Source organism: Delphinapterus leucas, chromosome 9 (assembly GCF_059928025.1).
Source record: "Delphinapterus leucas isolate spDelLeu-1000000601 "Yukka" chromosome 9, BTC_Dleu_Yukka2, whole genome shotgun sequence".
Lineage (NCBI taxonomy): Eukaryota > Metazoa > Chordata > Mammalia > Artiodactyla > Monodontidae > Delphinapterus > Delphinapterus leucas.
Genome location: NC_143137.1, coordinates 48,034,413 through 48,056,084, shown reverse-complemented (window position 1 = coordinate 48,056,084; position 21,672 = coordinate 48,034,413). Strand labels below are relative to the sequence as shown.

The 21,672-nt window shown below is 41.9% G+C and overlaps 1 protein-coding gene across 4 annotated transcripts in view; it reads right to left on the bottom strand.

Moving 5' to 3' along the window:
- Window positions 1-21,672, bottom strand: part of JAZF1 (JAZF zinc finger 1) — a 337,129-nt gene that overhangs the window by 147,586 nt on the left and 167,871 nt on the right. For 3 of the 4 annotated variants that reach the window (XM_089917587.1, XM_022584477.2, XM_022584468.3), the window contains exon 2: window positions 4,567-4,639. In XM_089917587.1, the coding sequence (XP_089773713.1) occupies window positions 4,567-4,639 (73 nt within the window). Of the gene's footprint in view, window positions 1-4,566; window positions 4,640-20,917; window positions 21,009-21,672 lie in introns of those variants that run through there. The other variant, XM_089917589.1, reaches the window with a different exon arrangement.

Genomic DNA, 21,672 nt, shown 5'->3' with positions numbered 1-21,672 from the left:
ATTTAAAATAGGTATAAACAAAGGCTCTCCGATTTCCACTCAGTTCTTTTTTTTTTTAATCCAAAAAGCTAGCTCCATTTTAAGTACCCTAACTCTGCAATTTCAGTCAGTGTTATTGCCAAAGAAAGTTTCAACTCAATTTTGAGGTGCCCAAAAGAAAATCAGAGTTGCATAAACAGATATATGAGCAAAAAAATATTAATTCTTTTCCTGTCTTCACTGCTCAGCAAAGTTAAGATTTTATTTCCCCCTGAGGTTTAAGGGGAAAAAAAAAACCTTATTTGTTCAATTTTTTTTCTGAAAAGTACTCTTTTCTGCAGTATTCAGGATATTGCCATCTAGCTGACTTTCTTTTATTATCTAACCTTTATTACCCTCTTCTTGCATGTTTACTGGCTTCATGTGAATTTCAATATGTTTCCCTTCCGGATCAAAGGCCCTTAAGACTCCTTTTTATCCCAATTTTTTTTCTTTTCTTTTTTAATTGAAGTATAGTTGATTCACAAAGTTGTGCTAGTTTCAGGTGTACAGCAAAGTGATTCAGTTATACATATATATATGTTCTTTTTCAGATTCTTTTCCATTATAGGTTATTACAAGATATTGAATATAGTTCCCTATGCTATACAGTAGGACCTTGTTGTTTATTTATTATATTTTATATATAATAGTGTGTATATGTTAATCCCAAACGCCTAATTTATCCCTTCCCCCTCTTTCCCCTTTGGTAACCATAAGTTTGTTTTCTGTGTCTGTCAGTCTATTTCTGTTTTATAAATAAGTTCACCTGTATCATTTTTTTAAAAAGCTACATATAAGTGATATTATATGATATGTCTTTCTCTGCCTATTTCACTTAATATGATAATCTCTAGGTTCATCCATGTTGCTGGCATTATTTTATTTTTATTTTTTTTGTGCTACACGGGCCTCTCACTGTTGTGGCCTCTCCCGTTGCGGAGCACAGGCTCCGGACGCGCAGACTCAGCGGCCATAGCTCACGGGCCCAGCTGCTCCGCGGCATGTGGGATCTTCCAGGGCCGGGGCACGAACCCGTGTCCCCTGCATCGGCAGGCGGACTCTCAACCACTGCGCCACCAGGGAAGCCCTTATTTTTTACAGCTAATATTCTGAGTAGTAATTGAGGGACATTTAGGTTGCTTCCATGTCTTGGCTATTATAAATAGCTCTGCTCTGAGCATTGGGGTGCATGTATCTTTTTGAATTAGAGTTTGAATTAGAGTTTTCTCCAGATATATGCCCAGGAGTGGGATTGCTGGATCATATGGTAACCCTATTTTTAGTTTTTAGGGAACCTCCATACTATTGTACATAGTGGGTGCATCAATTTACATTCCCACCAACAGGGTAGGAGGGTTCCCTCTTCTCCACACCCTCTCCAGCATTTATTATTTATAGACTTTTTGATGATGGCCACTGTGACCGGTGTGAGGTGATACCTCATTGTAGTTTTGATTTGCATTTCTCTATTAGCGATACTGAGCATATTTTCATGTGCCTGTTAGCCATCTCTATGTCTTCTTTGGAGAAATGTTTATTTAGATCTTCTGCCCATTTTTTGATTGTGTTGTTTGGTTTTCTGATATTAAGCTGTATGAACTGTTTGTATATTTTGGAAATTAATCCCTTGTTGGTCGCATCGTTTGCAAATATTTTCTCCCATTCCATAGGTTGTCGTTTCATTTTGTTCGTGGTTTCCTTTGCTGTGCAAAAGGTTTTAAGTTTAATTGGGTCCCATTTGTTTATTTTTATTTCTATTACTCTAGGAGACGGGTCCAAAAAAATATTGCTGCAATTTATGTCAAAGAGTGTTCTGCCTATGTTTTCCTCTAGGAGTTTTAGTGTATCCAGTCCCCTTAAGGCTCCTTTTAGCATTTTTTTCCCCTATGGCCAGACTTGGCTCCCTCCTTGCAGCTCTCCATTGCTCAGCTCTCTTTTCCATCTACCAGGTGTTTATTTATCACCTACACGCTAATATCTAGAGTGTCTACCACGTGTTCAGTCCTGTTATGTATGCAGCACTGTCCACAGAGGGATCCCGAGTGAGAAGGGCTGTTAGTAACCTGGGCAACCTTCCATACACAGTCCTTCTCTTGACTCAAAGATCACGAATAAACATCTCAATCCCCTACATACGTCTGCTTCTCTACCAGCTAGGACAGGATATGGCGAATTCTTTATTGTCTCAGACCTCTAAATATAGTATGTCCAATTCAAGACACATCTTCTCCAGATCTAACTTCCAGCTTATAGCAAATAAAGGACACAGAGGAACCTGCCAAATAGTCTCTTGGAGAAAACCTAAAGGAAACCCAGAAGGCGGACGTATTCTGTGGGACGCTGGCCCATCTCTTCAACAAGTCACCGTGCCAGATTAAAAGAAACTTGGGGGGCAAAACATCCAGGAGCAATATGATGTTCTGGATTGGACACTGGGTTAGACAAACAGCAATAATGGACTTGTTTAGATCACCTGGGGAAACCTGCATATGATAAGGGTATTAGATTAGATGCAAATGTACTGAAAAAGTAGAGATCAGTGGCACAACTGAGCAGGCTGCAAAAGAGTATGTACAGCTTTGGGTTAAAAATTATATTGTTTTGTATGTATGTATATATGTATGTATGTATTTATTAACTAATTACTGAAGTACAGTTGCTATTATATAGTATTTTTTAAAAGTGATCTGAAAAATGTGTGTTAAGTGATATCTGGGTGGCGGGAATGTGACGTTTTAATAAAAAACAATTTTTTTTGGATTATATTTTCTAATTTTCTACAATATACGGCTATAATAATAAAAGGTTATTTTTTTAAATGCTCATTTTCTTCCAGAAGACTCATCTCAGAAAGTCCACACCCAGAAGACTCATCTCAGAAAGTCCACACCCACTGATCACACCCTGACTCTCTAGGGTTGAAGCACATCCTACTGCACGGTTTATACTAAACTATCACACTTGATTCAAGTTCTCTGGTGGGTTTTTTGTCTGTGGCCCTTGTCCCTATACTTCAACTTCACTAGAGTCCCAAATCACACCTGGCAGAATCTTTCTTTCTTTAGTAAGTGTAATGTCTGTGTAATTAGTAGATCCCTGTTGCCAACATGGCTGACAATACACACAGGAAGAATGAATGTGAAAATCTCACAGACTCTCATTAGAATAAGGCTTAGTAATACACGCGTTTGTATATACATAGGTAACATATTTTACCAAAAATACAATAGCCACACTATTAAAAAGTCCTATTCGATACCATAATTGATCTATAAGACCATTTATCCTATTCCTCAATGTTACTAGGCTAAGTCACATACATCTCTTTCACATAATTCTAATGTATACTTAAAGACTTTTCAAAACCTGTGCTAAACTCGGGAAACAACACAGGTTTTGTGAGAAATCCAGATAAGCACATACATCTTTATTTGTATTTGATGTGATTTTGAAGGTGTTCTACTTAAAACAGCCCCAAAATTATGGTTAATGAAAAACTAGATATTTTATCTCACTTCCGGGAAAGGCTGATAAGTAGGAGACCCAAAGAAGATATGCAAATAGATGTTTATATTAATGAATCCTTTAAAAAACATGCTTCATAAAAGAACTTGAAGCTGAGCACAGTGACTCCAATTCAAAGCCTTCTCTAGACAAGATTTAAGTAAATTTTCTGAAAAGGCATTAAAATGAAACAGTACAGATAATTCATTCCCAGCTTTCCACCTCAGATCCTGAACCTCAGCTCTGGTACCAAGAAACCAGAAACACTCTTTGCCTTATATAAAAAGGGGACAGTCAATAGAAATTCAAGCACTGAATTACCAGCCGAGAATTTTTCATTCCCATTAAAAATTAGTTTCGCTTTTCCTTTGTCTTTTTCTCATGTGGGGGGGGGGGGCGGGTGTTTTCCTAACATCAGTTGATGTCAGGTTCTCTTCAAAAATCCCTGTCTCCTTAATTATTTAAGTTGGATGAAACAACAAGTCCTCTTTTAGACCCGATATATTAAGTTCTAAACTGTTCTCTAAGGTCGTGCTCGCACGTTCAGTTTCAGTTAAAACCCGTGTGACTCAACACAGATGGGTCAGTTGAGAATGTTTTTACTAAAAGGTGAACTGCTACTAAGTAACTTTGATATAAATTATTTCAGTTTGTTATATCCTGGTATATTCTGATATTCCAACAATGTTCTGAATTCATAAAGCACCTCTTCACCCCAGGGTTTAAAAGTTTCACTCAAACATAAATCCATTCATCTCCAAACTGCCCTATGAAGTCAAAAGAGTATATTCTAACTCTGCACGCAAACTACTTCCAGAATGAGCTTATAAATCAGTCACGTTCCGGCCTTATGAACAGAGAGCTACAACCTGCCTCTCCCCATCACAGAAACAAGAAAATTCCATATAGAAGTTGATTTTAAATAATCTCCTGTAAATAACTGAAGACTGAAAACATTTTTCCTACCCCGTTAAAAAGATACATTTAAAAAATAAACATGTGGCAGATATGAGGTTGCTATAAATTCTGAAAATGGCTTACCTATTAATGTAACTGAGGGCAACATAGGTTGGCTGCTGTAATTCTTGTTTTTCTAAAACACGTGGATCCGTATCTGAAAGAAAAACACAATTATGACTTTTCAGCTTTCCCATCAGAATATATGTGGCTACCTAACCTAAAGTAACAGAGGCTAAATGGAGAAAAAGATTAATTTAGTAGACCGCTTTTTAAAGACAACTCAGTCAGCAAAGCACCATCATTTGTTCATTCATTCATAAATAACAAGATATTGCATTACTTTTCAAGAGAATTCCAATCATCAACAGTGATAAAATGTCCATCTGTCCCACAAACTCTTGCACAATCCCCCTCATAAATATTGGTTTTCACGGCTTACAGTTACAATGTTGGCATGGTTTTTGGTGGTTAATCGGCCTAAGAAAGAAAGGCTCTGTTACTTATGCTCACTTCAATGCTGGAACAAATTAGTTGCCATTGGAAAGCTCCATCAATCTGAAAATGTACTGAGTACTGTTCTTATTCACTGCATACTTTTCTGGGTTTGGATTCACATTCTAGAGGGCAACTCTTCTCCTTCTTAACTGTATGCTTATTATAACTTTTCTAGACTCTCAATCAGAAATTCTCATGCTGGTTCAGGATCCACAAACACCACATTCATCAGAGGGTTTTTTTCCCCCTTGAAGAGAGAGAATTCAACACCAGAGCAAAGTTCCCTAACAGTGCTTCTCCAACATAGCGCCAAAAAATGCACTTTTAACAACTAGAAATATATTCAAACTTCTCATGTAGAGAAATGATTGTGCTAAGTATATGCAAAAGCAATGTTTCTATAGTAAGACTGTAAAGAAACGTGGACACATTTTTGTTTTCTTAGAAAAAGGTTCAGACATTTCACACAGATTTCATTACAACCTCGTTTAAAACCATCTCATTATTAGAACTCTTCCAGCTGCACTTGGCAATAACACCTTCTTTGATGTAATGACAGATATCGTTTCAAGCACCTTGGTACAGGAAGTGTTTACTGCCCATGGTGGATGTAAGATATACATGCTAACTCCAAAGTGCGTTAACAGGTGATGGGGGTAGGGGGTGCAGACACAGTGGCATAGAGCACAGGTGGCAAAAATGACAGCATCAAAATCAATTTACAATGCTTTCCACTCCCAGACGAAAACTGGACAGTAGTGGCGATTTTTTTTATTGGTGTTATAGTTAAGAATCTCATGTTCACTTTATTATTTTTCCTATGCCAAGAATTTCAGGGACACGCTATTCAGAAATCCTGCTTCCTGGGTCATTGCCATCGCAAGCCATGAAAGCCAAACTCTGAAACAAGAGACAAAGGTTCTCTGAATGGCTCCATCACATTGGGTCTTGAGGTTTTGGCAGCGCAGGTGAGAACAGATCAGTAACTCAGCATTTCCTCTGCCTCCTACGATGATTACATATGCACCTGAGGCTGTTTGTACTGCTAGATCCCTGGCCTACAGAAACACTGTTTTCTTTGTTCCACCATCTTCCATAACCTAGGCTAGATTTATGCTCACATACCCTCAAATTATGAGCGGTGAAATGGACTTCCAGAAGCTTCCAAATGCCTTTCCATAACAACAACAACAACAACAAAACCATCTGGAAGCACCTCAGGCAGGATTCTCCTGTTTTTCTAGAATGCAGACCCCGGTAACCGACAAGAAAGTAGAACTTCCAGACACATGTCCACCAGGCCTGAGACATCTCTTTCAGATTAAATGTTTCCTCGGGCAACCTTTAGAGCATCCATGAAAGCTTCGTGTTCTTAAAACGAAATTAGGTACTTGGTGCCCACAAATCAGGAGAAGCCTGCACAAGTGCTACCAGAGGAAAAGCATCAGGGGCTGGTCGCGGATAGACATCAGCTCCGTCACCCGCTTCCTGGCTGACTGGCGTGCAATGATCATGACTCACCATTTTATGGATTTAATTACACTGTGGAGCACTTCGCATTCAGTAAAAGTATAATAGCCGCCTTCATTATTTCTCCCTCCCTGACCAAAAAGTAACTGTCTGATGCTAAAAACTCTCTACAGGAGAGGACTGGAGTGACAAGGGCCTCGGGCGTTCACAGCAGGACGATGACGTCCTCCTCATGAAGATGGAACGTCATTAGCAGAATGAACTGGAGAGTAACACTGTCCATTGGAAATTACTGACTACAACAAGAACAACTTCTTTAAGCCACGTGCCACACCACCGAGACAGTTTTTGCACAAGTCGCTACAATAAGAAATGTGATATGAAGTTCAGTGGCCATAGTGCACAATCTCCCAGATATTTCTCTGGCTTGTTTACGGCACTGGTCAAAAGGTGAACCTGGAACGTTGGCTACCGTTGCCCAGAGATAAAATCCATCTCAGTAAATGGTCTGTGGGATAGAAACGCTTGAATTTTTCATGGCCACACGATGTTCCTTAAACTGGCAACTGGCAAGAAAGTAAAGCATCCCATACTGCGGCTACCTACAGCCCCATACAGCAATGCTCTACCACTCTTATATCACAAAGAAGGGACAGGAAGATGAACCTAAAATTTCTCAGCAGGGCAGGGCACAGCCAAAAAAACCCACTAAGAGTTGACTGTTTTCTGTCTCATATCACCCCTTGCACACTCACAGATTTCAGGCTGACTGAAGATAAAGGAATTCAAATATGAAAATGTATTTTAAGATACCCAAGCAATAAAAACCTATCAACTTCAAAGTTTCTAAAACGTAGCACCCTCCACAGTAGACAGCAATGTGCTTCTTCTACCATTCCTAGTTCAGGGTAACAGCTTGAACACACAGTTCTACAGTAAGGACGAGACACAAAGTGGAAGCTTGCTGTAGCTCATCTGGTCCTACTGCCCTGTGGTTTTATAGAGTCAATTAAATGGCAAAAGGCTCAATGTCGCAGCACCAGCTCCCATGACTTCTCAAGTAGTTAAGAGAAAAGCCAAGCAAACGGCAGAAATAAGGAAAGGACAGTCTTCAGACCCTTCTGGATAGGAACTAGAGTTAAACACGATGAAAGGGGGGCAAACAGCACACCTTGTTCCATCAGGGAGGCCTGTATTCATCAGCTCTGCTGTCTCTGGTGTTGGGAACCAATGTCCACCGAGTGACTGGACTTGGGACCTATGTTGAGTCTTTTGTAGCGTTATCTTCAAGCTTCCAGGAAAACTCTATTTGCTGGGTTAACAGAAGCTAACTGAGGAGCTCATGGGCTCTCGCTGTGCTTCAGCTAGTCTACATTGCTGGGATTTATATGCCTGTATTTATTTCCAATTTAAGAATGTCAGAAACCAGCCATACTACCTCTCAACAAGACTAATGAGGCCTCTATCAGCAATGAGCTATTTGCAGGCTGGGAGGCAGCAGTGAGGGGGAGACAGGATATCACGCCACCCCTGCCCAAGAAGGCCTTCTTCAAATTCTATATCCTCCAAATGCTGGGCTCTTTGCTCTGTGTGGAGGGCAACAGTGGGAGGCCTGAGATGACGTGAGTGGGAAGGCAGACCCGGAAGATCCTGGAGAGGAAAAGGCCCACCCAGCCAGATGAGGGATACTGAAAGTCTGGGATGGAAACACCACTTTTCTGTGGACTCACTTGGTAATAATTAATGGGCACAGTCTGTTCTCAGTCTTCCCCCCAACAGCTGAACTCACAAAATCACAGAGTTTTAGTTTATTCAGCAGAGCCTTCCACAACATCCCTGGCTGAGCGTGTGCATCCCTCCTCCCTTTTCTGCATCACCTCATCCCCAGCACTGTCCCCGCACTTGTGTCACCATAGAGGCAGACGCTGGGCACATCCTTTCCCCTTCCCACATTTCTCAGAGATGAATCATCTCAATTTCTTTCCTCTCTCCAGCACTCAGCTCAGGGGCAGGCATGTAGGAGATGCATCATCATTATTAAATGGATACACTAATTTTATGATGAGAAAATGGAAGATTTGGGGTCAAACATGGCAGATTGATCAAAAGCGTTTTTTTCCTTCACCATCCAAGGCCCCACTAAAGGAGGAAATAAAGGAATGAAAACCTCTCCAGGGATAGAAAAAAAGGGGAGACATCAGCAGACAAGTGGTTTGGACCAGTGTTTTGGAAGATGGAAAACTCATACAGGAGTGACAAGTGACTCAGAAGAGTAGAGGAAGCTATAGTCTCAAGTGCCTGCAGCAGGGGAGATGCACGGGCCAGGAGGGGAACCCACTGGGTTCCCCTCCTGGCCCATGCTTCTAGCCCCGAGAGGCCCTGGACTTGGAGGTGCCAGGTGTTGCAAAAGGCAAGGAAGGGAAGGTTCAGGGCTGAAAACAGGAGAATTGGTTAAAAGGTTGATTATCTAGAGACACTGAACCAGGAAACCAAGCACAGCGAAGATAGAGGGGGAGTGGGGAGAACACATGGCTGAAAACAAGGGGATTAGAGTGGAAATATACCTACTTCACTGTCCCAAGAACACTGGCAGGCAGGCGGGAGGATTCCTCTCTGATTAAGCTAAGAGGATGCAGAGACGAGATCACCAGATGCCGACATCTGGCAATTCCTTGATTAAGTGATTTCCCTGCAGATAAGTCTATGGTCAACGAGCTCCATCCATGCCTCTATCCAGAGCCTCCCATCAGGTTTTTATTGCCTCAGTGTCTTAAATAGGAGCCAAGAACAGTCAAGGAGTGATCATTAGACATTTGAGGTTAAGTCTTGAATGTGAACGGAAGATATACCAGAACAAATAAATGGTGGGAGACAGGAGCAAAGGAGCAGACAAATTGAGGCTTGGAAAGTTAAGTGACATGCCTATTTACACAAACCCAGTTAACAGCAGGGCTAGGACCAGAAGCCCTGAGTCCTGAGTCCCATTAGGCCGGCATTTTGACCATTTAATGCTCATCCTCTGAAGTCAACCCATTGCTACCAACCAGGTGCAACACTGGCCTCCATACAATCTTTATAGCTTTCTTAAAGGCCCAGCAAAGTTCTGTTGCAACTTTCACTCCACTTTTAGGACTGAGTTTTGATGAACTGACAACTTTTAATTCACAGTTAGTTTACTTCAGCTGCCGAAACAAATATTTCTTGCCGGCAATGGTCCTTTCAAAAATAAAAATAAAAAATCCTACAACTGGACATAACTGGCCTTTGAATGGATCAACTTTTCCTTTGTTTATAGACACGTCATTTGAAACTTTTCCCAAGCCATAATTTCCATTACAGGGCAGTCAGTGCAAATTACAGTGAGATTCTTGCCTTTCCAAATTCAATGTGAAATCCAGATGCAGTTAAGTGGTGCTGTAAACTTTATGAGTTAAATATCTAAAAGTCGGGGACATTGTGCAGTACGATAACGCCATCTATTAGAAAAGCATTTATGTTCCCATTTGCAGCCTGAGTTTTCCTCCACAAGTGAATGAATAAACGTTATTCAACCAAGAACCGTTTGGACAATGCTCTAGGAGGCTGATTTATAAACAAACACAGCATACTGCAGCCTTTTCAGTTTCCCGCATGACCAGAGGGTTAAAGTTATTAGAAATAAACAGTTCTGACCAGGATGCTTTCTAACTCTTCACCAACCCATCAAACTCCTAGGGTCATTGATGACTGCTTGAGAGTGGTAGCTATTTTTCCCCAAGTATAAGGTGTGTAGCCTTATATGTATGACACTCTCAGTCTGCACTCTTCAGCCAAATTCTCTACCTTGTTACCTGGGACAAGAGAGACTGTCAGAGTCCATCGTGGCTGCCAGGTATGTTTGTGCAGTGCACAACCTGTACATCTGTATATAGTGACCCTGAAGACTGGGGTGCTGGGGTTACACAACAATATAAAACTCTTCCAAACAGGAATAAGGCCAAAACTTAGTCCCATTTGCTCTTACAGGCATGTGCGCATGTACACACAAATGGACGTGTCTGCTTTCCCCAGAAATGAACCTGATGATGGATCCAAGTAGCATGTGACACAAAAGACCGTAAAGGAGCTTCTATGTCACCACTGCCCATGGGAAGAGCCTAAAAGCATGTATCTGGAAGAAAAGAGAGCTGCTGGTGGGTGAAGGTAAGTGACAAAAGAGAAGGCAGGGAAAATGAGGCTCTCGAAGTCCTCTCTCCAAGGATGGAAGGGCAATGGCTGTTCATGAAAAGAGACCTTCAACTCCTTCTGCCTAAAATTGTTTGCCCAAGGAAATTCTACCCATCTTCCAAGGCGCTGGCCTATGCACTACCTCTACCATGTGTTATGCTACACATTTGCCAATCTGTCTTAACACCCCACCAAAATGGAAGCTCCTTAAGGGACCAGATTTTAGAGGCCACAAACCCTAAGTCCAGTGCTTCGTAAATAATCAGTGAACATATGCTGAACAAATAAATGAATGCCCTGGGCATGCATAACACAAAAGACATAAAGATAAGCATTCGGCTCAGACTCTTCAACTAGGAGAGTCAGACGGACAGGAGAGGAAAACAGACCCAAGTGTAAGTGACTGCCAGTACAGAGAGACACTTATAAGAAAAATATATACCAGTAAGCACAGATGTGCAGAAAGATAGAAAATGATGCAAAACTCAGAATAACGAGAGAGAGGGGCAGAAAGGGCTAATCTGGGAAGGATTTACTGATGAATAGGAACTGAGCTGGGTTTTGAAGGAAGGGACTTAGGCATAGGCAGTGGTTCATAGGTGAGGTTAGGGATCTGAAAATGGCATGAAGTTTGAAGCAGAAAGCACAGGCGAGAAGTCTGTGGGGAAATGTGGGCTGCAGAGCCAATATTCATTAGTTATAAAATATTTATAGAGATACTTTAAAACAGTTGCTCTGAACTGTGGGCGATTTTGCCCCCCACCCACAGCCCATCAGGATGTTTGCCAATATCTAGAGACAACTGGGGTGAGGATGCTACTAGCATCTAGTGGGTAGAGGCCAGGGATGCTGCTACACATCCTACAGTGCACACACAGGACAGCAGCCCCCACAAAAGAATTACTTGGCCGAAGACGCCAATGACGCAGATGTTGAGAAACCCTGTGTGAGAGCTCTATGGATATCATGAGGATGGAGCTATTGCTTCTAGGTGATAATCTCTGTTATTTTCCGTGGTCTAAGTCAAATGGCTGGTTAGGAGGCTACAGAAGATACAAGACGTTGTTTGGACTTACAAGAGCTCAGACTTCCTTCATGGAGACAAAGATACTGAGTTCATTTCAAGAAAGACATACTGCACTCTTGTCATGCACTAGTTGCAAAAGGGAAATTCTAAGTCAGTAGATTCACAACTGAGCAAGAAAGACAACACAGTTCACAGTTAACAATAATCCAAGACAGACAGATCTGTGTCAACCTAGAGGACTACACTAGCTGCTGTAGAAACAAAACAGGATTCTCTGGGCGAATCAGAGAAACTTCTTGAAAGGAAATTTTACATGAGCCTTGAACTAAATCTCTAGTCAGAAAAGGTGAGAAAACGGTGAATCAGAATAGAAAACGGTCTGAGCATTAGCAGAGACAGGGGCAAGAAAAATAGCTACCACTCTCAAGCAGTCAGAATAGAAAACGGTCTGAGCATTAGCAGAGACAGGGGCAAGAAAGCCAGTGTGGCTGGAACTCTGCACGAAGAGTCTCACAATGTAAATCAGGCCCACGTTCTGGAAGGCTTGAAATGTTCTCCAAGAGTTTGGACTTAACTCCGTGAACAATGGAGAACCTCAGAAGGAGTAAACTGATACGGTCCACGTTTTAGAAAAATAACTGGTGGTGGTGTGGAGAATGGTGGGAAAAAGCTGGAATAAAGAAATACAAGATTTGGTGAAAGTAGAAATGGAAATACACTGTTTTTCTTGTGTTACAGATCTGAGGGCCTCATTACCAAAAGTAAGGAAGAAACTAGAAAGTGAAAAGGGTTTGACAGGCAAGAAAAGGAGGTCTGCTTCTGATGTGTGGTAAGACATTTTGCAGAACCAAGAAGACTCAAAGGAAGAAGAGATAAAGGACTCAGGACACAGATAGGGACTGCAGCGCTGTAGATTCCCACCATAATGCCACGTTCCAGCAGGCACTGGAACCAGACCATGTCCCTCAAAACAAAACGACGATACAGCAAAAACCTGACCACTCTGAGTCAAAACTTGGTTATCATATAACTCAGCCAATTCATTAGGAAGTACTGACTGAGGACCTAGTAGGCCTAATAAAATCCCAGCAGGGATAAAGAAAAGCCAGAGGTTGTACTGCATTTGAAACCAAGTAATAGGCAAATGTCACAAGGGAGTGAAAATAAAAGATTGGGACAAAAAGAGAACTGAGTCAAAACGGACCCCGAGTTCAGTGTTTTAACTGACTTGGTACCCAAGACTCTAAGGCTCAGTACTGTAATCACCCTCCCATTGGAATCCCTGCTCCCACTTCTTGGCGATGCTAAGGATTATAATGCAACTCCACACCAGTCAAACTGCCTCTGTTCCAAACTAGCTGTATAACTTCTTTAAGTCTTAGTTTTTTTTTCATCTGTAAAATTCTGATAAGGATAGTACTTTTGAGTGAGTGCTGAAATGAGGATTAAATAAGCAATGTGTTAGGTGTAGCTACTAGTCCGTTCTTTAGCCCGTAGAATGTTTTGAAATCAAACTCTGTACTGTTGTGGATTATCTCCATTTTATAGTCAGTGGCATAATGATGCATAGATGATCTAAGAACTCATCATTCACATAATGTAGTGAGATTGCTGGCTACCACTGGGTAGTCATTTTCCCCTTCTTCCTCCATAATGCTTAGGAATATGGCTGTCTGGTATAAAGACTACATTTCCCAGCATTCCTTGAGCCAGGTGTAGTCCTGTGACGAGGGCCTGGCCAATAGGGTGTGAGGCTCCTGGGAAGCCTCTTTAAAGTCATGTGCCTTTGCTTGTGGTTATTTTTCCCTCCTGCATCTACTTTGGATATGATATAATCTACAGAAGTCATACATGGCTGAGCAACACAATAGGAGCCTAAATCCCTGATCCCATGAAGACCCACACCACTCTGAGACTGACCACCTCCAGGCTTCTTGAAAGTGAAAGAAATAAACTCTTCCCCTTAAGGCATGTGTTTGTTATGTAGGGTTTTTCAGTTACATGAAACCAAACCAGATCTTAACAGAAACATGAAACAAGTGGAATGCTGGTTTATTTTGTTGGACTCAAAGTTCTAATCTGATGTCTTGCTTTGTTTTTTCAGATTCTTAAAAAAATTCTCTTTAACAATTTAATATGCCAGCTCATGGAGAGAAAATAAGAGTAAAATCACACGCACATCACCACACCATCTGTGGATCACTCTTAACCTGGGATAATTAAAGAATGGGAGAAAGAGGAGGAGGAAACCATCATGTCAGATTATGGCTCCTTTGGTGGCTTTAGGACTTTCTCTAGAATTGGTTATTAACAGGCAATAATGAAGCAAATTGCACGTGCATATTACTTCTGAGTTATGAACAATGCAACCAGCAGTAACCTTTGAAGCTGTCAGGATCTTTTCAGGCAAGCAATTAAAGTGAAAAATGAGAGTGTGCACAACTTCCATCACCCAGTACTACATGTAATAACACCACCTACAACACTGGCATAAGAGTGGGACTCAGTCTGAATATTTATTAATGCAGATCTGTTCCCATTTGTTCCTCTTTTTTTCCCTGTAACCCATTCCACCCCCACCTGCCAAATTTTTTTTTTCTTTAAAGGGCAGCTCTGACACCATGGATTTCATTCACCTGAAACCTCCATGCAGTGTGACATCTCTCCCATCTTCACCTAAAGAAATTTCCTTTGCTATCCCTTGACCAAAATATAAATTTAGGGCAAGCTTGGATTCTAGAGAAGAAAAAGTGGATAAGGAAGTAAGCCCCAATTAGGACAACACAAAATCAAGATTAAAATAATTAACATACAGGAGGCCAAATATATGTCAAGTACTGTGTGCTAGGCACTGAAGGCCCCTCCCCCATCCTCCAAAGGTCCCAGTTCTCAAGTAGTCCAGACTCTGGAGGATCTGACTTACAGTGATCTGTAATAAAAATGATCTGGTGTAAAAAATATCTGATTTTCTGCCAAAGTGTAGATATCACTCCCTGCTTGCATATGTTTTGTGATTTAAGTACTTGGAAAGACTTAAAGAAATGGCAGGAATAGACACAGAGGTAAGCCACTTGGAACAGGTCTTTCCAAGCAGAGAAGAAACCCGTGTTCTGAGTTCGAAGACGTGAAGCCAATGGGTCCTATAAGCAAGTTTGTCTCATTTGGTTTCAGTCATTTCTATGCCGCCAAATACCTAGAGACCAGCGCTTCTCAACCAGAACTGCTCACTAGTATCACCTGGGTAGCTGTAAAAAAATTCTGAGGCCTAAGGCCCATCTCCAAAGATTCTAACAGGCAACCAGAAGAGGGATGAAGATCTGGTTCGGAAAGTCATTAGACCAGTTTGCATTTTTCCCCAAGCTAAAAAGACAACTGTAAAACCGGAAATGATTTACTGAAAGTAATTTAAAAGCTTTATAAATAAATCCAACATCTAGTAAAACCTCTGAATTCAGACTTCACTTGAGGCTCAGGTCTTCACCACCCCCATCCCCCTGCCCCAGCTTTTTGCTTTCTATAGAGAAAGTGCTAAGCTTAATGATTATGTAGACTATTAGTGTCTTCATGTATCTTTAAAAGCAAATCACAAACAACCAAATACCAGCGACCCTTGAATTGTGCGCAATTTTCATCCACTCAATAAGGGTGCTCTGACAAAGACCTCTTACTGGGACATGCCCCCCGCCCCAACCTCTTCCTTTTGGTCACCGATTTTCTTCACAGTATGTCCCTAAAATGGTAAGACTGCATCCCTCGAAGTCTTCCATGGTTCAGAATTTTCTGTCATTCAGATTGGCCCCAACCAGTGTGGTTTTCCTTGCTGTTATTATTCACCTCACTTAGAAATCAGGTCATAACCAAGCATATTCATTTTGCATTTTGGAAGCCAGTTAAGGATTTGGCAAAAGGAATCACCCTCATTACTTCTTGCCTCCCAGGGAGGCAGAATCATTGCTTTAAAAAGAAAAAAGAAATAGCTGAACATCTGGAAGTGGAGTGACCTGACTGTTCTGCCTAAGAGCCATCAAACACAAGGGCACAAATCAGTTACAGTTCGCTGGGGTGGAGGGCTGATATGCAAAGCTCTGCCTGGCGGGCTCTGGGATGCCTCATGGCATCACCGTGCCCAGATAGCATGCAGGAACAGGGTGTGCAGGCTCATGGGCCACAAAGGTTATGCAGTTTTCGGGGATTTATTCCTCCCCGTTCTGTGTGGGCTGTGCACTCATTCTACTTGCTAATGAGGAGGGTCACATGCTGGGCTGTCCTCAGATCACTCTTGCTGATGGTGTGAATTTGGGCATCTGGGAAGGCCCTGGCACCTGGCAGATGGCTCCTGGCATTCTTGGCTTCTATGGGAGAACTTCTGGGAAGCAACTCTAGACTTTCTGGGTTTTTTTTTTTTTTTTCTCTCCAAGGCTTTAATTTCTTTAGACAGGCAATATAATATTCATGGGCACAGTCTGCTACTTAACTCTGTGACTTGAGTAAGTTTCTCAGCCTAAGTCTCAGTTTTCTGATATAAAAGACAGTGATTCACAGTTCCTACACATTATGAGGTTATTATGAGGATTAAAAGAGACAAGCCATACAGAGCGTAGTGGCTGATATGTGAAATACTTAATAAATCATACCTGTTATTATTACTGGAGGTAGTCAGGTCTGAAAGCATTTACTGTTTACGTTGTCAGACCACATTTGTGAACAGTCAACTGTTCTTAAGTAGCAATGATAACTGACAACAAAAATAGAATTACCATTACTAAGTGCCTACTATGAGTCCATGCAGAATAAGCTGCTTTCTATGTGCAATCCTCATGAAAACCCTGCAGGGGAGGTACCTCCCCCATCCCTTTCTCAAAGGAAAATGTAAGGCTCAGAAAAGGTCCAGATCACACAGCTCGGAGATAAGACCTCAGACCCAGGTATGACTTCCAAGTGCAGCTATCTGACCCTGACCACCACCTAGTTCTACCACACTATTCGATAGCAATGCTCTCAAACTAAATGGCCAACTGGCCTGTTCTTGATTTTTTTCTCACTAAAACACTGCTTCATGGATAAAGCACTGGAATGCTTTGGAAGCACTGGGACAAAAAACATGGACAAATTCTGATGAAAACCAGAACCTGGGACACAGGCTTAAACAGTTATTTATCTGCATCTCCTAGTCAATTTCTCCTCTGGGTGAGTGATCTAAAAGAACACCAGATCTGGATCCAGAAGATATGGATTCTAGTCCTCGTTCTCACTAGTTCCAACTTATAGCTTTAAGCAAGTTAGTTTCCTTACCTATGAAATGACCATAATGATAGTGCACACCACCCCACAAGCCTGAGATGAGAATCACCTTTGAACTGAGCGATTCCAGTATAAACTCTAAGGCCCCAGCTCCGGCTGCCAACCTAAGGTGGCCTTGGGGTTATTATCCCTCCAACAGGAGCAGCCCAATGCAGCCACATTAGCTACTTTTTAGTCTCCTGAACAAATACTGTGTGGGGAAGAGAAAGATTAAACTATACACTGAAATAGTGACCTGAGTTACGTGTATAGAGGGCTTAGACTTCATCTTCCTTCATCCCTGAAGCTTAAAGAGCACATGCATATGCACTGGGGTTACTTTTCTCCTGCAAGAGTAAGGACCTTCATCAGAAAGCTCTCCAATTCCTCTTCCAAAGAGTCATGTGTCTTGCCAGTGGAGACAGAAAACTTTCTGGCTAGTTTTCAGCTGAGTTTATTAAGCCATTCTGACTAACTAAAAACAGTGTGATCAATTAACTTGCTTTATAGCTAAAAGGAAAGCCTTTCGATTTATAAACCAAAACACACTGAAGTGATTTTATCACACATTCAAACCAAATGCAAAACTCCCCATAATGCCTGAGTAAAACAGGCATTATCAAAGTAAGCACAAGACATCGGATTCCTCAGAGGGGTTCAGGAGACTTTGGGGATTTGGTAAACATTACTATCAGCTGAGTTTCAGAAAATGGAAGACAGAGAGGCTGACGGATTTTCTCAGCTTACTGGAGATGAGGCTTAATACTCTAGACATGGATTCAATACCACGAAGATATTAAAAAAGGAATGGCTTTAAAAAGGAATGCAGAGATAACATATACTTTTTAAATAGATATGTTCTTTGCTGACTAGACATAGCCAGGCTGCCTGTCGTTCTCTTCCCCCTTCAATCCACCTCCACACTCTAGGACCTAGCTCAGTGTGTTCCCAACGTTTCCACGGTATGATACATATTTTATATTGTAACCAGTACACTTCCCACACAGAGGGTTCACAGAACATTACTCAACTTCACTGTATGCAATGCACATATTATGTCATTTTTTAAAATGTTGGGCTCGCCCATTTAATTGATTTTATGACCCATTAATGAGTCCCAAAGTGGTGATTTTTTAAAAATGTGAATCTTGCTAAATTACAAATCAATAATATCATGCATTAATAAGCCCACCCCACACATGACTGCTGTTTATATGATAAAAGACTTAGGTAAAATACAGAAGATCCTTTACAATTTGGCTCCAAACTCATCTTCCTTAGTTCTCTTCATGCAACTCCTAACTTCATCTCATCCTCTGCACATACCTCATTCACATGCCATAGCTTTTGTTCTGATGATCCCGTCTGCCTCTTCAGGTCCACTGCCTGCCCTGCCCTGCCCTGTTCTGTGCCTCGAGCTAGTTTACCCAGACTCTCTGGCCAGGTTTAGCCAATGGGACGCACCGGTAGGAAATCAGAGGGCGAAGAGAAAGAGAGAGGTATTCTGCTGATAAGCCTTTGTAACACAGGCTGTTTCCCCAACTTGGAACACCTCCTCCCCACTTCCCGTAGCCATGCTCAGATTCATGCTTCAAAGTCCACTACAAAGGGTACCTCCCCTCCAAAGCACTCCAGGAACCTACTTCGTAGCATTCACCCTAGTACACACCTCTATTAAAAGGATGAATTATGCTTTAAAGTGTTTATGTCCCAGCAGACTCAGCTTCTCCAAAGCCAGCGCCCGGTTTCTCTTTGTCCCCCGCACTTAGCACGGAGGCTGGCACGTAACTGTGATCACTGAGAGGATCAGTAAATGAGTGAAAGGTAAGAGGATTCTTCATTATCAAAATGACATCACAAGTATATGCCAGGAGGTAGTATTTTCTAACAATGGTGGCTATAGAGCTACTTCATCAAAATTCCCACTCTGGGGTGACCTAGTCTATTTCTTCTAAATGTAAGTGCTGGGAGTCAGCTCCAGACAACTGCTGCTTACCACCACGTGGTAACCCGGCTACCTCTGGCGGTGACGAACTAGCTCCGCAACGATCCTGCATCACCTGGCAGGGTGTTGTCTGCTTATTATGCTAATTACATTTTACTTGAAAGATATAATTATTGCTGCAACGCAAGGAAATAATTAATGGCCAATTTCAGTGGGCAAAAATATTCATCAATCAAGTCAACAGACAAGAGACCTGCAGACTTTAAGAAAGGTCCATAGAGAAGAGAAAAAAGGACAATCACCTAGAGATTTCTCCGTTCCATAAATATAGGTTAAATCTATTCAATTACAGTCACTTGAAAGTTTACATTTCAGATTTACTCCAATGACTCCTAGTGCAGTCTCGGTTTAAACTTTTGGGTCCTCAAATGCATTGCTCAACAGAATTATTTCATCACTGTATTGCATGAAAAGGTGGAGGTGATAAGGTGGAGACAGCATTCATTTCATACTGAGTCTCTTGAAAATGCTGATTCACTTAAGGGTTTCTCAACACAACAAACATCAACCTCTGTTTTCTTACATGAGAGGCAGGGAGGGAGGTGTCCTAATGAGAACACTATTCGGTTTGCCACACGTTTACACCATCTTTGTCCCTTATAAACACTTGGCCTTTTAAACCCGAGGGTGAGAGGACGTTTTAAGTTCTTCTAACACCTCGGTAATCAGGGCCCAGGAAATATTTGCCAATGGAAAACAACACAGTGATCCAGAGATCAGATCAAACCCACACTTACTATTAAAAGGTATTTCAATCCCCAAGAGCATTGATATGTCCCTCATATAAATGATACACAAACCTCACCGGCCTGTTCCCCACAACCCTGCTCTTCAATTCCCTTTTATGATAGTCATATCCTCAGATTTACGTCGACTGTATATTTACTAGACGTGTCCCCCCATTACACTATAAGGGGCTTAAGGGACCAGAAAGCAGCATACAATAATTTACAGTCGAGTTTATTTTTTACACCAAAAAAATATTTCCAAGTTTTCATTTAATTTTAAATGCTAACAGCCATATTCTAGCCTCCACGTGCTCAAAAAGCTGCTCAACATTCCAGAAAGAAAAAAAAATTTTTTTGTTTTAAATAATGTTCACCATCCACATCTTAATAGCCTGGACACGGAAGCATTTTTCATTCAGAGTAATGATCTCCAGGAGTAAGAATAATTATAACTGAACTACTTGGTCAGCTAAATCACAACCAGAAATGCACTGGTATGTATTTCATTCACTGTGTCAAAAAGTCTTCATTCTGGACTGTCCACCTCGCACTAAATTTTGATCTGTCATTGAAAACAGGTTGCTTCTATTTCGGGCTTACCGCATGGTAACAGGGGACAGCAACTGGCAAAGACAGCTAATATTTCATATTAAATCTCCCCACCTGACCTTCTGAATCAAAAGTGGAGAGACTCATGAATAAGGAATTATTTATTATATAAACATCTTTACTTCTTAAAAAAAGTCTCTGAAAGCATGGAAAGATCGATCAAAATCCTTGGGAAGAAATTTTGTTGTTGATGGGATGGCCGCTGAAGACCCGTGAAGAGTGTGGGTTCCACTCCTGAGCTGCCTCTCTAGCAACAGCTGGGAGCTCTAGGTGTCTAAGCAGCCCAGAAGACAAAGCCTGCACAGGCGTTTCCATTGAAGGCATACAGAGGAAAGGGCAGGCTGTCCACTCTGGGTGTGGCCCTGACTGCCCTTTGCCACTGCACCCAGGGAGCATGAATTACATGCACTGCAGGAGAAAGCAACTCTCCTGAGATCCTCCTCTACTACTTGTCCTGAAATCACACATGGATCCATATTTAAACCATGTTGTTACCTTCTTTTAAATAAAACTTTGAGAAAAACTTTGCAGATACGTCCCCTCCTTCACTATCCCCACCGCAGCCTGGGTAAAGTAACCCTCCCGTCTGCTCCCACTGCACCCTCCACTCACCCCCAACTTCACACCACATTGCTCTGGAGCTGCTTGACCGGCTTCTCTCCCATCAGGCCACTGTTTCTCACTGGGGCGCTTTATAAACTAGTTTACACCTGGGCGATTCCAATTTAATTGATCTGGGATGAAAGATCCACTAAGTGAAGTCACCTGGATTTTGAAAAGCTCTCCAGCTGATTCTGATATGCATCCAGGGCTGCTGATTCCAGCTCCCCGAGGACACGCGCTGTGGCTGGCTCACCCTTGATTCCCCCACTCCTGGCACCCAGCCCCGCCCTGGCACCCAGCACAGTGCCTGCTCACTGAATATTAATTGAATGAATAAAAAGTGCTGTTCAATGACTGGAAAAGTGGGGGTAGAGAAAGGAGGGGCGTCAGCATGGGTTACACACTGACAGTGCTTTTCGAACTGGATGTGCATTCGAATCAGGTGGAGGGCCTGTTACAGCTCAAGCCTGTTAGGCCCCACCCCTGAGAAGATGCAATTCTAATAAGTTCCCAGGTGATGCAAATGCTTCCAGAACCACTGCACTAAAAACGACTGAAGCTGCCTAGTAATCTTAGATTAGGCGGCACACAGGAACACGTGACAGCTACAGGCATTTTTGACTGTGTGGCCAAGGGCTGTAATACTGTGGGGAACGTCACAGGAACAGACTGCTGGCCACAGACCAGGGCCAAGGACACCACCCCTCTGGACTCCCAACTCCATCAGGAACCTTGAATTTTCACAGCTTAAGTATCTGAATCAT